The sequence below is a fragment of the Leucoraja erinacea genome, chromosome 6 (assembly GCF_028641065.1).
Source record: "Leucoraja erinacea ecotype New England chromosome 6, Leri_hhj_1, whole genome shotgun sequence".
NCBI lineage: Eukaryota > Metazoa > Chordata > Chondrichthyes > Rajiformes > Rajidae > Leucoraja > Leucoraja erinaceus.
The window spans coordinates 62,333,057-62,349,489 of NC_073382.1; the positions used below are offsets into that span (position 1 = coordinate 62,333,057).

General features: G+C 38.5%; 1 protein-coding gene across 1 annotated transcript in view; it reads right to left on the bottom strand.

Moving 5' to 3' along the window:
* Nucleotides 1–4,169: 4,169 nt before the first annotated feature.
* rab30 (RAB30, member RAS oncogene family) overlaps nt 4,170–16,433 on the bottom strand; it is a 60,817-nt gene continuing 48,553 nt past the window's right edge. Inside the window, exons 4-5 of the mRNA XM_055637198.1 lie at nt 9,990–10,173; nt 4,170–5,952 (exon numbers count right to left, since the gene is read on the bottom strand). Coding sequence (XP_055493173.1) covers nt 5,702–5,952; nt 9,990–10,173 — 435 coding nt within the window. The 3' untranslated portion in view covers nt 4,170–5,701. The remainder of the gene's footprint in view (nt 5,953–9,989; nt 10,174–16,433) is intronic.

Consider the following 16,433-nt stretch of genomic DNA (forward strand, 5'->3'; position numbering starts at 1 on the left):
AGTTTTAAAGCACTGAAGAATGTTATTCATTTTCCAGATTAGATTAGCAATGAATAAAAGTGAGCCAAACTAAAGTATTAAAAAATAAACACAATTTATCGAAGGGCTCTAATGAGATGAACAAAGTTTATGCAAGTCGTTACTGAATTTGAAAATAATCTGACAGAAAAATCCATTGTTTGTGTAAATACTTATGGACAGCAGCATTTTAAAATTGCTTTTGACATTTATACCAAATTTGGGTGACAGGGACAGTCAGAGGGAAATACAATGCATAATTAACATTTCCCCAAATAACAATAGAAACGTGTACAATTTAAAAGGAAATGGGAAAAATAAAAAATAAATTTGTACAAATCAGTTCGGCTCCAATAACAGCACAATACACAGAAGGTTGTCACATTCCTGATGGTCCACTTTTCATTTGTTCAGTAAACAGGTTTTCCAGTTCCTTTCATATCGATATTAAATCTAAGCAATGCATTTGCTGCATTTCCAATAAACATTTATACTTTCATTGTAAAGACTGCATCAGATGAACAAAACTTTGTTCTTAATAAATAGCTTTATCTTGTGACCCCCCCCCCCCTCCAAATTCCCCAGGTAAATTGAGAAATAATTTCTCCAGCTACAAAACGCAACAGTGGATAAATATGGAGAAACAAAGAACTGCAGATGTGGGTTTACAAAAAGACAGTGTTGGTGTAACTCAGCAAATCAAGGTGCAGTTTCAGGTCAGACTGATAAGTCTGAAGAAGGGTCTCACCTGAAAACATCACCTATCCATGTTCTCCAGAGATGCTGCCTGACCCAGAGTCACTCTAGCACTGTCTTTTTATTTTACTGAATAAAGATGGACTGAGTTGAGACTGACATGTACTTGTAGACTAACAAATAAATAATTTATCCTACAATGCCCCTTGGTTACAAAAATCTTAAACAAAATGTACTCTTTACGAGACAGATTGGAATAATCTTGAATAAATGAAAACGGAGACAAGAGTATGCAGATGCTGGAACCTCAGGCAGAAAACAAAATGTTGGAGAAACTCAGTGGGTCAGGCAGCATCTGTGAAAGGAATAGACAAGTGACGTTTTGTGTTGAGACTCTTCAAAGATGCTGCCTCACCTGTAGAGTTCATCCAGCACCTTGGCTTGTGCTGTTGGATAAATCAAGTCTGTCTCTTCATGCGAGTTTTGTTTTAACGGATTATGAAAACAAAAGATTTATATGGCATTTACAAATTGGTTGTATTAGTACACAAGCTGCTTAAAAGTATCTAGCCCACTGTCCATTGAGGTATTTCCGCCAAGTGGCGAGGAAACATCCAGCATGAGACTGAATTTCTAAATAGCTTTGTGTGCAAGGGACATTTTGTTTTTCCAATTTCTCTCAAAGAAAAATCCACATGTCAACTGCATTGTCAACGGCAATCGAGGCAACCCCCCCCCCCCCCCCCCCCCCCACCACCACCTCCGGAATGGAAAATTGCCATGTTATTTGTAGTTATCTAGGAGTAATTGCAAAGATTCTCCAACACAGAACTTCCCTGCTTAGCACAAAGTACGACATAACATGAAGAAAATAAAATGCAGTGCTGATACTTCCTTCCCATTTAAAGTATTAGATGATGCAGTCAAACCTTCACAAATATTCTGGAACTGCTGCTAATATTCAATGACACTTCCAGTCAGTCAGAAAAACAATATAATGGTGCTGAAGGTCAAAACTCTGCTTTCCCAACTCTCAAATCTTTGGTAATATTAATATGGAAATACAAATTCAACTAACAATTTAAATCATTAACATAAAAAAACATTTAAAAAACATCACCTTTGAAGGCATTTATTCTGTAATAGGACCATATTCTCCTTAACTATATCACTGCACATACAGTCACTATAAAAGGATAATGGGCTGTTTATATCAAACAATTTGTATATTTCCTCTTATCTGAAGTTTGGATTACATTAACATTTCTTTCACTTTTATTAAATCACCCACGCATTCAATTCAATTCTGAATTAAGCCTGAACCAGTACTTGTGGGAGTACCGGTAATTTTGCCAATATCTGAAGGCAGGAAAAGTTTGTTTTCTTAATTCCAAATTCTTCCCTTTATTCTTGAATGGAAAATTTCTCGTTGTTATCCTTTACTTAACGGAATCAGATGATTAAAAAAAAAAATCTCACCCCAAACTAAAAGATTGTTGTAATTTGGGACTTTGCCATACATTCTATAATGTTTAATTGAGAACGTTAATAGCAACTTGGTAACATCAACTCTAACAATTAAAACAGTTTATTAATAGTCAGGCCAAGTCATTTACAGACAAGATTTATCGAAAAAGTGTATTAAAAATGTTTCCTAAAAACTCCTTCCTGGACAAATGTCTTGCATTTGGAAATTGACTTTGATGTACAGATCTTTTCACTTTCAGGCTATGGAAAATTGGCCTGTCATTTTCCAATCTAGCTTCAGCTCAGTCAAAACCAAATAAATTAAAATAGTCATAAATTCACTAGTTTTGTGTGTATTGTGCAATTATCAATGCAGCGATGTCACCTCAGACAATGCACTGTGTACAACGTCTTATTTCAGGTGCAAATTACAGCTTACTACAAGGCTCAGTTTCATCAAATGAATAATGACATCCATAAAATAACATTGTTAATTAATACTTTCAGCTATCAATATTTTTGAGGAAATTAATGTGTTTGGATTCAATGATACCCATTTTACTGTCCTGCCAAGCTCTCTTGAGAGTTGTGCTCTATTGCAAGAGGAGTTTGTTTTTAAAAAAAAACACCATCCTTTATTCGTCATACAATACATTCTAGATACAAAATATAGTAGAAAGCTTTATGAAGATATTTCATGATGGTTATATTCTATCGTTAATGATATTTCAGTCAAAGGTTCTGTGGAAAGTACAACCATTTATCAGTCAGTCCTTCAGAATTTTTTAACAGCTCCGCAGCAAATAGTTTCCAATATAGAAAAGATCAGTGTTTGGGTATAAGCCAACAACCACAGGCTGTTATATTTGATGTAAAGTGCAAAGACATACCAAACTATTGTTGATGCAGCCAGTATTTTCATAACATTGGCAGTGAATGATGCACAGTGATCAGAGAGTTAATTTTGTAGTGTTCTCATTATTTCCATTTATTCTGCTAAATCAGAGTAAAAAGATCAGAAGCTTACTACTAAATGGGCTAATATTTTAGAAAAGTATGAGTTTGTAAACAGCATGTTTATGGGGGTCATAGGAAAAAGATTAAAGAAAATAATAATTTACTTAACTTTCTGAAATTGCCCAAGTTGGTAGTATGCTATTCCATAACTGTAATGAATAAAAGTGAGCAAGATGGAATATTCTCAATTTCACCCAGAGAGTTGTGAATCTCTGGAATTCTCTGCTGTAGAAGGCCAATTCGCTGTATGTTTTCAAGAGAGAGTTAGATATAGCTCTTAGGGCTAATGGAATCAAAGGATATGGGGAGAAAGCAGGAACGGAGTACTGATTTTGGATGATCAGCAGTGATCATATTGAATGGCGGTACTGGCTTTAAGGGCCGAATGGTGTACTCCTCCACCTATTTTCTATTTTTCTAAAGTACCACAGGATAACAATTAAATTTCAGGAATGTAAACACCTGATAGATTGTGAGATATAAAGTAATCAAAGACATAGGGAAGTATTTATTGACTATACAGAGACTTGTGCAACAAGCTGATATGCCACAATGTGGTTGTGATTGGATTAAAAAGGATCATCAAAAGACAGATAAGTATTTCAAATCATTTGAAAATTTGTCCAAAACTGGAACCATAAGATGTAGAAACAAAGAACTGCAGATGCCGGTTAATACACAACAGAAAAGTGCAAGAGTAACTCAGCTAGTCAGGCAGCATCCCTGGAAAACATGGATAGGTGACTTTTCAGACCAACATCCTCTTTCAGACTCAAGAGATGACGTTTCAGGTTAAGACCCTTCTTCACACCAAGGAAGTCTCAACCCAAATTGTCACCTTTCCATGCTCTCTAGGGATGTTGCCTGACCTGCTGAGTTACTCCAGCAGTGTCTCTTTTTGTGTAACAACCATAAGATGGTTTGCTGTAATTTTATTTTCATTATGTTTTAACATGCAGATATTTGTGTGATTTTTTTTTTTTTTTTTTTTTTAATACCTGCAGTTTTATTTGAACTCCTGTTATGCAAATACAAATGTGCAGCTCGGATGCTTTTCCAATTCAACTTAAGACAGCAATATTCAAAAACACGAGAGTTAATTGACAAGATAACACAAGAATTCTTTGCAGTTGAAATATGGCAGTTAATGGTTTTTCTACATTGCCTTATGTTGCAAATGCATTCATGTTTCAGCATCAGCCAACAAAAGTAGCATAACAGAGAGAAGATCAAATTTAGAAATTCACAGGCTTTAGACAGAATGCTTAGTCTATGCTGAATCATCAGTCAAGAACAATATGATCTTGCACCATTCTGCTGTTTTGCACTTGTCATTGTATTTGTCATACTTATCATTATTTATACTGTTTACTCTGTGAACTTCATGTAAAAAAGTTTCATTGCACCTCATGTGCAACTAATCTAATCTAGTTTAAAATGTGAATACAAAACAGGATCAAAGTTCCTTCTCCAAATCAATCAATAATTGCTGTCGTTAGACGGATGTTATGCCTGGAGGTTGTGACGACACCATACCACGAGGCTTAATATGTCGACGCCTACAGTCATGCATGTTTAATGGTTCTCTTGGGCAGAAGAGCATTTAGCTGCAGTAAAGGGTCTATCCCAGCATGATCTGTCATCTTCAGAAACTTCGGAATCAGTTAGAAGAAATAATTTATATCAGGAAGATTTTGTAAAATATATGTAGCAAAACTCACAAATTAATATGGTCAATAAATTTTGCTACACAATCCAGAGATAAAATCTTCCCTGATCACCTTCAAACAAAATGTAACATTTTAGGGCAAATCCAAACCTGATGGTTTAAACCAAATTAGAAACGCAACAGCTACTATTCCATGAAACCATAATGGGTTCAAATGGTATTATTTGCAGATTGAGAAGATAAAACCTTGTTGCACAAATAAAACGCATCCTTAAGGGAATGGCAATATTTCTTAGAGTTATGTAAAAGAGCTTAATGACAACATGCAGGAACTATCTCAAACTGGCAATTTCCATTTATATTAACCAACTAAATTTTCAATGATAGATAACTTAATAAAAACCAGTCTAGCACCGATATATTGTGTGAAGCATGGAACCAGGATGTTGTTAATAGCAGATCCAAATTCTGTACTTTCTATGCTGCAAATGACTCCTAATTATTAATACAAGCCTTCATTGTTTACGTAGCAGCAAAATGGCAAATTGTGCATAGTCAGCATTTGGCAGAGCTACTTCAAAGCACAACATAATTATGAAGGGCATTTTTTTTTAAAAACAAGTTTAGATTTTTTATTGTTATTTTTACCTGGGCAATCTGGAGCATAAAAGCTTTCTAATTAGGCTGTTTTTTTTCTCCCAATATCTGTCTGCCATGCTGAAGCCCAGAAATCAGCTTGAGCTTTGGTCAATAGGCAAGAAATGTAGGAGTTTCTTTCACCAACAAAATACCCCTGCAAAGCATCAGCTCAATTTAATGGGCTGGTGTTGATATCTAATTAAAGTTGCAGCAGTTCAAGTAGCTGATGGTTCTGCCTTCCCCAGGCAAAGGAGATGCTACATTATTGACCAGTGTGCTCTGCTTTGCTTCACCAATCAACTGACACGCAAGGTCAAGAAACAGTTTTTCAACATTGTCAGACTCTTTTGCCGATGTCTCCAGGTAATGCATATTCTGAGATTCTGAAAATTCTTCACCCCTTTCTCTGGATACTTCTCGTTTCTCTGCTAAATCAATCTTGTTTCCTGCAAAATGGGAAAGAGGCATAATTGAGAACCTAGCCACAAGTTGAAATATCAGTTAGATTGTCGGCTCACAATGGAGCAGTCGTAATCCTGTCACAGTCAGTAGGTCAAAGGTTCAAGAGACTTGAACACCATCTAGCTCATGCAGTCTTTCAGAAGCAAGATAAATAGGACCGACCCATCTGCTCAGATGGTAAAATACATCCTTTGGCACCACTGAAAGAAGATCAGCAAATTCAACTACCAGCTTGGCCACCACTGTGTAAGCCAAAGCAAGTTAACTTACAAACCTGTACATCTTTGGAGTATGGGAGGAAACTGGAGCACCCGGAGCAAACCCACACAGGCCATGAGGAGAATGTACAAACTCCGTACAGACAGCACCTGTTGTCAGGATCGAACCCAGGTCTCTGGAACTGCAAGGCAGCAACTCTACAACTGCACCACCGTGCCATCCAGTTGAATCAATGTAAATTGTCACATTTGTTTCAAGGGAGGAAACATCATTAACTTCTCAAAAGCAAATATAACTACCATCTTCAACTAGAAGTGCCAAGCCGATGATCCATCTCAGCCTCCTCAAAGTCGTATCACAGAAGCCAATCTAATGAAGAAAACCCAGTGGCATCTACCACACACGGTGCCTCAGGAAGGCCATCAGCATCCATAAAGACTCCTCACACCCTTGTTATGGACTGTTCGAACTACTTCCCTCCGGCAGACGTTACAAGGCCTTCTACGCCCGAACCTCCAGACTCAGAAACAGCTTCATTCCCAGAGCTATAGCGGCTCTGAACCGGCCCTGCTGAGTGCCCCCCCATCCCACCTGGACTGTCTCCCTCAGATGGTCACGTCACGCAGTATACTTATTTTTTTTTTTTTGACATCGGTTGGAAGCTGCATACCAAATCTCGTTGCACTGATGTGCAATGGCAATAAAATATTATTATTATTATTAAAGGGTATGAGCTTGATATAATGGGGTCAATAACATAAATGCTGCCTTCCAAAATGGCCATGCCTCTAACTAACCCATATATAACTGCTAACTACCCAGGAATGTGGAAAATTATCCCATGTGTTTTATCAAATAGGGACATAATCTAATCTGGCCAATTACCACCTCATCAGGTTACTCTGTCTTTAGCAAAGTAATGGCAGATGTTTTCTGCAGTGCTTGTAAGCAACATAAATTAACCAATTATAGACTGGTCACAGGAGCAGGTCAAAGACACCAGTTAATAAAAAACTTACTTTTACAGGCAATAAAGTCAGGTAGTATATATTGAAAGAGAAACAGAAGGAGGTTCATGGTCAATGAACAGTTCTAACGAGAGGTCATCAACCGGTAAACTAATCTCTGCTTCTCTCACTGCAGACATTGTCAGAACTTCCATTGTTTCTGTATTTCCATTTCATATTTCCAGCATCTGCAGTTTTTTGCTTTATAAAAAGCTAGACATTCACTCGATTTCTTAGTCCTCAAGATGAAAGTTTGGAGCATGATGGAACATTCTCCACATGATTAGACAACTGCCGTTCCAACACTCAGTCCGAGACAAATACATCTATCTACCCAATTCACAGCCCACCCACCACCATAAGTATTTACTTCCTCTTCCAATATCCCACATTATCCATAACTATCGATAATAGACTATCGATCTCCTTTTGGAGGTGGGGTATGAAAGGTAGACACAAAATGCTGGAGTAACTCAAGAGGACGGACAGCATTTTTGCAGCAAATTTCCAACAGCATGGACTAAATGTTTCCATGACACTGCAATGGCCAATAAATCTATGATTGTTTGCCTTGCCTACAGACCTTCAGCAACAGACTGGTTCGACCAAGATGCAGTACAGAACTGCCACAGGAGATCCTTTTTCCTTGTGGTTATCAAACTGTACAACTCCCCCATCAGCATTGGGGTAGACCAACTCCCCTCTTTCCACCCTCCCCCACCTTACCACATCCCCAATTCTTTTGACTCGTCACTTTAATTCCATGTATCTTGTGTTTTATGATTGTTGGCAGATCAATTTCTCTCCTGGGATAAAGTTCTATGATATTGTACCTTTATTATATCTAAATGCACAAAATGGTTCAGAAATGTTTGTGCAGAGTATGGAACAATGCCTTTAGTGGTCTCTTGGTTGGGTCGGGTCAACTAGAAATATAGATCAGCTTCTATTTTAAAGATCAGCTTTTATTTTCAGTACCCAAATCAGAACCACCCCCTAGAAACTGAACAAAATTCTAAATCAGTGTACAAATTAACAGGGATGGCAGTTAGGCCCAATAAAGATGGCCGACTTGGATGTCTGCCTGTATAATTTGTGCTGGGTGGGCTTGGATTACAATGGTTTTACAGTTAAACATCAGCATGGTTATTGAATTTGTATTAGTTACCTTGCCTATTAATGCTATTGACACAAATTATTAACATATTGCATTATTGCTGGTCATGTGAATCTAAACTTTACCAGCATTTCTATCGGAGTCAGGTTTGGGATCCAAGATATCAAGGGCCAGGTGTGTGTGTGGGTTTGCAGCTAGAGCTAGTCTAGAGTCCTCCCTTTAAACATGCCAGTTCACTGGAAACAAATTGTGTAATAGGCTATAATAATCCCCCCAAAAAACCTATGTTTGGGCATTAATAACAACATTCTGGAAAACCTCCATCTGGCAAGGCTAAAGTCCCAAGGGCACTGGACTATTGGAAAAACTGCAGGCCATTGAAAAAAGTAAAACAATATCTTTGGATTTTAACAAAACCATTTCAATTTGCTGGGGATCACCAATGGCCAGGAAATGAACTGCAGCATCTCTGACAACACTGGGACTACAAAAGCACGACATAGCTGCAAGCTATTAAAATTATCACATTAATGTGCACATTCACATATTAAATAGGTAATTTGATTCTCTGCTTCTAATACGATCATATCCAACATTCAATAATTTGGGGCAGCACATTGGCGCAGCGGTAGAGTTGCTACCTTACAGCTCCAGAGACCTAGGTTCGATCCTGACCTTGGGTGCTGTCTGTACAGAATTTGTATGCGCTCCCCGTGACCGCATTGGTTTTCTCCGGGTGCCTCAGTTTCCTCCCACATTTCTAAAGATGTGCAGGTTTGTAGGTTAATTGGGGTCTGGAAATTATTCTTCGTGTGTTGGATAGAGTTAGTGCAGGGGTGATCGCTGGTCCGCGTGGTCTAAGTGGGCCGAAGGGGGTGGGAGATTGCAACCTTCACATGGTCCACCCTGTTTCGACGAATGCAATCAACCTGGCATGCACAACCAAATAAGATCAAATAGAACAAGTTGTCCTACAAGTTTAGGCTGTGCACGCCATACGCAAGAAGTGGGCCGAAGGACCTGCTTACACGCTGTATCTCTAAGCTAAATTTGCCTTAGATTATCCCTTTGTTCCCTTACAGTCCAAATATTTGCTAATCTCACCCTTCAGCATATTTAGTGACACCATCAGAACCCTCTGGAAAGGGAATTCTGAATATTTGTGATACAGCATTATGAAATTTATGTTTCAATCTTAATTGCCGACTACTTTTCCAGACACTGCAGCCATGTTGTGGATTCTCTCTTTGGAGGAAACTGCCTCTTGATGTACACCCTGTTGTGACAGCTCAGAATCTTGTAAAACTCAACAAGATTAACTTTCATGGACTCCACCAAGTCTAGACCCATCCTACTTAACCTTAACCGAAGCACCTTGGCTTAACGTTCATTTTCTACCACACCAGGACATGGGTAAACAACGCATAATATTCAAGTTGCACTTCAGCAATTATTTCCCCAATGCCTAGGATTTGCAGCAACAACAAAAGTGATTTTGTGAGAATCCAAGACATTCATCTGTGCATCAGATACACATCATGGTGTTGTGGAAAACTGCTACAACTCCTAAAAAGGAAATGAATACAGCTTTGCCTACACTGAAAGAACAGAAACAAGTTAAGCTTTATACATTTTACCTAATTGAAGAAGAATATTTCAAGCACTTCTTTCTACTTACCAACCAAAACAGTGGTAACTTTGTTGCTTGCATACTGTTCAATCTCCCTTAACCATTCAGGAAGGCAACGGAAAGATTCTTCACAGGTGATATCGTAGGTTAATATTAAGGCATTTGCACTGCGGTAATAGCTCTGTGTGATGGATCGAAACCTTTCTTGTCCAGCAGTGTCCCAAATCTGGAGCTGAGGTACAGAAAACAAATTCAATGAGATTTACTGCACAATAACAAACAATTTGGACATCATTATATTCTAACACATGCAATAAGGAACTAAAAGGATCTGGACAAACCAGATCTCAGATTGTTATTTCCTGCTAGATTTAGTTCTCTTACTGGTTTTGCTGTTCAAGAGGATGCTAATCCAATCTAGATTTCTCTTGAGTAGCAAATATTATAACAACCATTCTTACTCAACAATTTCCTTTCCAATTTCAAACCATACAAGGTCATTTTTACTTAAATACATTTTTCTTCTACCTACCCTTATAACAAACCTCAGAAATACATGATAGGATCAAAGATTCCCAAATCAATTCTCCATCAGTGGGAGTTACAAGGCCTACAACCAGCATTGCGTCAGTGTATACCTTTGTAGGGTAGCAATACTGAATCCACATTTAGCACTTTCACATACTTCATGCTCCTTCTACACCAGCTCGATTTATTTAAAAAAATGCATTGGCAGATATCCAAGTAATATAAATAGTTGGAGACACAAGAAACTGCAGATGCTGGAGTCTTGTATAGAACAGTGCTGGAGTAAGTTAACAGGTCAAGCAGCATCTTTGGATGACATGGATAGGAGACAATTTGGATTAGAACCCTTCTTCAGACTGAAGGTTACCAATCCACATCACCTATCCACATCCTTCAGAGATGTTACTTGATCCACTGAATTAGTCTAGCACTTCATGTTCTCAAGTAAACAGTTGCTCAGTTTGAGACATTGGCCAAGCACAAAACAAACACACTCTCAATCAGTCCTGAAAGGTTTCTCAAAACGTGGTCTCACCGACAAGTGGCACGACAAACAATCCACAGGATAAGAGAAAGTTCAAGCCACTTCAGAGACATAATCAGACACAAATGGATTGGAACATATTAGGGTGGTCAAAAGCCGAGTAAGGATGAAAGATACAAGTCAAAGGAAGTAGTTTCAAAATAAGGAAACAAAAGCCATTGGAGTTGGAGAGGGAGATGGTAAACAATGCTAGAAAAGGGAAGGGCGAGGTTATGGCAAGACTAAATTACCAGTATAATAAATTAAGAGAAGTTTCGGAGACTGGCTGTCATTTCAGATCAAAACATGGCGTGAATAGGACTTTTACGCAGAGAACAAAATGAACAGAGTTTTGGATAATAGTGTTAAGTTGTAAAAAAAAAAATCTACAAAATCTGGATCAAGATTTACAAGTAATCTCTACCACCAAAATATCATGGTCAGCCTAGAATATCTTCATTTCTTTGTAACACCTTAACCAAAACTAAATCAGGGCTGGTATGCATTAGCTTCTACCAATCAGGAAGAAAATCAACACAAGCTTCCTTCATACAATTGCATCAGAATATCGTGCAGGCTGAATTCTCTTTTCTTTCCTCGTTTTGTCTGTTACTATCGAAGTAGGTTCCTTAACAACAAGAATGCAGGATAATTATCCCTTTGCACCAGAAAGCATTGTCTAAATTTATTATTCATTTATTCTGCTTTGAATGAATCATTCTCAGAGCTATCTGGTACTTTAAAATTCCCTGCACAGATTTCTCAGAGTTTGTTTTACTGTGCTCAGTTATTTTTTTATGGAGGCCAAGCATTGTGTTCAGTTTAGGGATACATGTGGAAAAGGGTGGTGGTCAAGGAAGAGGATGATAAATGCCAGAGTCAAAAATGTAGTGCTGCTGTGCAGAAAGAAACAAGAGCAGCTGAACAAGGAAATACTCATCCCCCTAGCATGGCCCCAACACCCGTGATGCACATTAAAAACTGGAACAGACGATAAAGCCAGAAGCGGTCTATAATTTAAAACAATGCGTTAATAAAATAAAATCCAATAGGACTTTTAGTTGTACTACTACAAGAAATTCTACAATGACACGTTTAAGCTTTTCAGCCGTACGAATATGCTTTCAGCAAAAAACCAAGAATGTATGACTGCAAAGAAATGATCAGCATGTGGCAACAAATAGAAGGCAATTTGATGCCAAATGCAAGAACCACAGCTAGACACATTCTTTCCACATGATAATGATATTCAGAACCCAAACTTTATTTTCACATCTATATCCACCAAATTAATATTAATCTAATAAGAACATATTTTAGGCCAGCTAATCAAACTTAATCTGGAGCGATGAACATTTCAATTTTGACTGGGCTGAGTGTTTTAAGGTGCCCCCCCCCCCCCCCCCTCCTCTCAAGAAATCACCTGCCCAATTAACTTCAAAGCACCATATTTACTAGCCAATGGCAGGTGGATGTCAATAGGGCATTGTTCCATTAGAGATGGGCACCCAGGACAAGAGTATACAGAAGAGATGCCTTTAAGACATTATGAAGATTATGCTTTTCTTCAGTGCACCACTCCATGAGAGCAGCTCAGAAAGGAACATATATGCTTTAACATGTTTGATTTGATTTGATTTTATATCGGAACAAGCTTCCAATCAAACTCATTTCTGGATTTAAAATTACCAAAGCCACTGCTAAAATATTGCAGAAGCACCATCAATCATGCATTACACACCAAATGACAGCATTGCTACATACCATGTGGCCTACATGCACAAGCTTATTAGCACAGAAGACCATGTGACAATTTACCAAAGTGGCACAGGCTTACACAGAACATTTTTAATTAGTTCTCAGCTACAAAATTATCACTTGACATGCAAATATTGTGCTGTACAACAGGAATTATAGCCCAGTAGCTTTATCATCAACATGAGAACAAATTTCAGAAGGGTATTTCTCATGCAATTTTTCAAATCACTTACTGAGACTGTTAACGTTGCAATTATAAACATTGCCTAATGTAGGTTTTGCCCTTTAAAGTGTAGATTGATTGCACAAATGCATTCCACACAATATCCTTGTTAGCAGCAGACAGGCAAAACTTCACCCAATACCATTTGATTTTCTTTCTTGAAAAGGAGATATATGTGTAGGGGTCATGATTACTATAACTCAGCAGTCATTGGTCACCCTAAATATCAAACAGATAGTAATCACTTGGAATAGATGGAAAATTTAAAATAAGTTAGACTTTGTGTCTTTAAAAAACACACCAAGTTAAGTAGTAAAGCCCTTTTGGCTCAGTTTATTTGCTTCTGCTTTCAGATAATCAAAAGAATGTAATCTACAAAACAGAGCATACTGTTCTTTTTGAAGCAGTCATACCACAGTCTTATGATCAGCCTGTAGCTATCAAGGACATGACACCAGCATGTTTACTAAAAACCACCACAGGCAAAGTCAAACAACATTCAATGTGACTGGAGCTGTGTAGCAATCTCTTCTCTCACCAACTTTCAACCTTTGTTAGAGGTGTACACACCATCGTCCCCTAATCCCCCGAACTATACAGAACTTATCCTGACCATTATTGAAAGACCAAACAATGGGTTTCTATTTCTCATTAAATATGCTTGGAGGAAAAACAGTAGAGGAATATTTGAAGGTACACAAAAATGCTGGAGAAACTCAGCGGGTGCAGTAGCATCTATGGAGCGAAGGAAATAGGCAACGTTTCGGGCCAAAACCCTTCTTCAGGTTTTTAGCCTTCGCTCCATAGATGCTACTGCACCCGCTGAGTTTCTCCAGCATTTTTGTGTACCTTCGATTTTCCAGCATCTGCAGTTCCTTCTTAAACAGAGGAATATTTGACATTGGGAAAGGACGGACCTATATTAAAGAGAAAAAAACAAAAAAATAATTTACAACATTGAATTTGTGGGCTATGCTTTTGGCAACATGGGGTAATTGCAGATAAAATGTCATGTTGATTATCAAAAGAGGATGTAACGGAGGAATGAAACCAGTGTCTTGAGTATCACCTGGTTCAATCCGAATGGCGTTCAAACTGATGGGCCTCACCGATTATTGCCGATAAGTACAGAGGTACATTTCTTGCATTTACAAATTGAGTTGAAAGTAATATTGGCTTCATTTGGCAGTTATGTCAAACAATGTGCCAGATAGGACAGAAATTAATCTGAGGGCGATGGATAATGGTACATCAGAGGTGTGTGACAATTTGTACACAGATGACTAACAATTGGATTATGCTCCAGAGCACAGAAGAAAAACAAATCAAAGCATCCGAGGTGGTGGATGGGGTCAGATACAAGTCAAGAGATTGCAGTGACCAATAGTATTCAAGCAGACAACAAAATAGTTTTCACTAGCCTGACATTGACTCATCCACATTAACTGCAATTGCTGACTGATCAGGGATTATCTGCTCTCCAAAGTGGACATTCTACATCTTGACATTTGGTGTCTAGAATCTTGCCCAAACATTTTGTTGAAAGAGTAGAAAAGCATATTTGAATGGCCCGAGCTGACTGAATTTGAATGTTCAGAGATATCAGTACGCCATTCCAAAAGAAATAGAAGCACGTAGGCAACGGTAAGCAATTAAGAAAGTAAATGGAATGTACGGCAGTAACATAACATCCCAACTTCAGCAGTTAATAACTTTACTAATTGAAGCCAACATGCCAAAAGCCTTCCAGCACCCCACCCCTGGCACTACTTTCAGGGAACTATTTACTTGAACTCCTAGCTCCCTTTGTTCGACACCATTCCCTACCACGCTCCCGTATCTGCTTTAACTTCCCAAAATGGAATCTCTCACACTTATCTGAATTGCATTGAATTTGTTATTTGTCACTCATTTGCCTCGCTGTAATTCTTGAGAAGAATCTTCACCGTCTGCAAGAACATCCAATTTAGGGTCATCTGCAAACTTACTAATCATGCCTTGCACATTCTTGTCCAAATCATTGAAATAGATGACAGACAACTATTGACCCTGGACGGATCCCCAAGGGACACCAGTCACAGGCCTCTAGTCCAAAGACCTTCCTCCATCACCCTCTGCTTTCAACCATGTAGCCAATTGCAGTCAGTTGGGTCTCTCTGGATCCCATGTAATCTAACCTTAGAGAGCAGCCTACCATGCACCTCCTCGACTGTATTAAAAAAAGCCTCGCTGAAGTGCATGTAGACTACGTCCATGGCATTGCCTTCAACCTTTTTGGTAATTTCACAAACAAAAATTCAATGACATTGGTAAGTAGTAGAGCTAATAGGACTTGATGTTTCAAACCCTGTAATAAGTCAGAACACTTGCTACTTAGTGGGATTGGAGTGGTGAAAGGTAGGGTAGGTACGTCATCGGGGTCATCAGGTGGGCACCCTCCTTCTTTGACTTTTCATTGATAAGCCCACAACATCTCTCGAGGGCTCAACAGTGATACCTGACATCCAGTTACACCCCCCCTCCCAATTCCAAACCCTCCCGTCTTCAACTTGCAGCCCAATTGTTGTCTCTCCTTTTGATCCAAATCCAATTGCTGCTTTTTTTCTGCAGAATTTGATAATGATTTGATTGCCTGTTGGAGGGAGCAACCCCTCACCCCCATTTTCTTTAATAGCCTGGCCATAGACACTATATGCCACACAAAACCACGCTGGCTATCCCTAATCAATCCCCATCTTTCCAAATGCATGGATATTTAATCTCTTGTTTGAATATTCTCTCTCCAACAGGTTTGACTTACCGGACTTACTATAGTTCCCAGGTTTTCTCAACAGCCCTTATTAGCCGCCAAGCATGCCCTGAACACACAATATGATTTTAAATAAAAAACATTTAATTTTCCAGATTGTCCTTTGCCTGCACACAACCTATTCCAATCAATTTTTGCAATGTCCTGTTTAACACCAAAGTTGACCTTGGCAGAATTTATAACTTGTAGGCTAGCCCTGTCCTCATCCATAACAAATTTGAAATTAATATGTGGTCGCTGATCGCAAAAGACAGGCCCATGGATACTGCAGTCACTTGCCCTGACCAAGTCCCAAGGAGGTCAAGCTTTACCTTCTCCCTTGTAAGGCCCTCAACTTATTGCCCGAGGAAACCCTCCCAAACATTCTTAACAAATTCCTCCCCATTTAAGCCCTTGGCACTATGGCAGTCCCAATCTATAATGGCATTAATTAGTAATTGTTCATGTCTTTACTTATCAAAAGCTTATCTAAAGCTGCCTTAAAAATATTCAAAGAATCTGTTTCAACCTTCCTTTGTGGAAACGGGTTCCAAAGTCTCTCAATGTCAAAAATGTTATCCATGTTTTAAATCAGCAACTTTGTTATTTTAAACAATGACCCTTGGTTCTAAATTATCTCACAAAAAACACACTTTCCACATCAACCCTGTG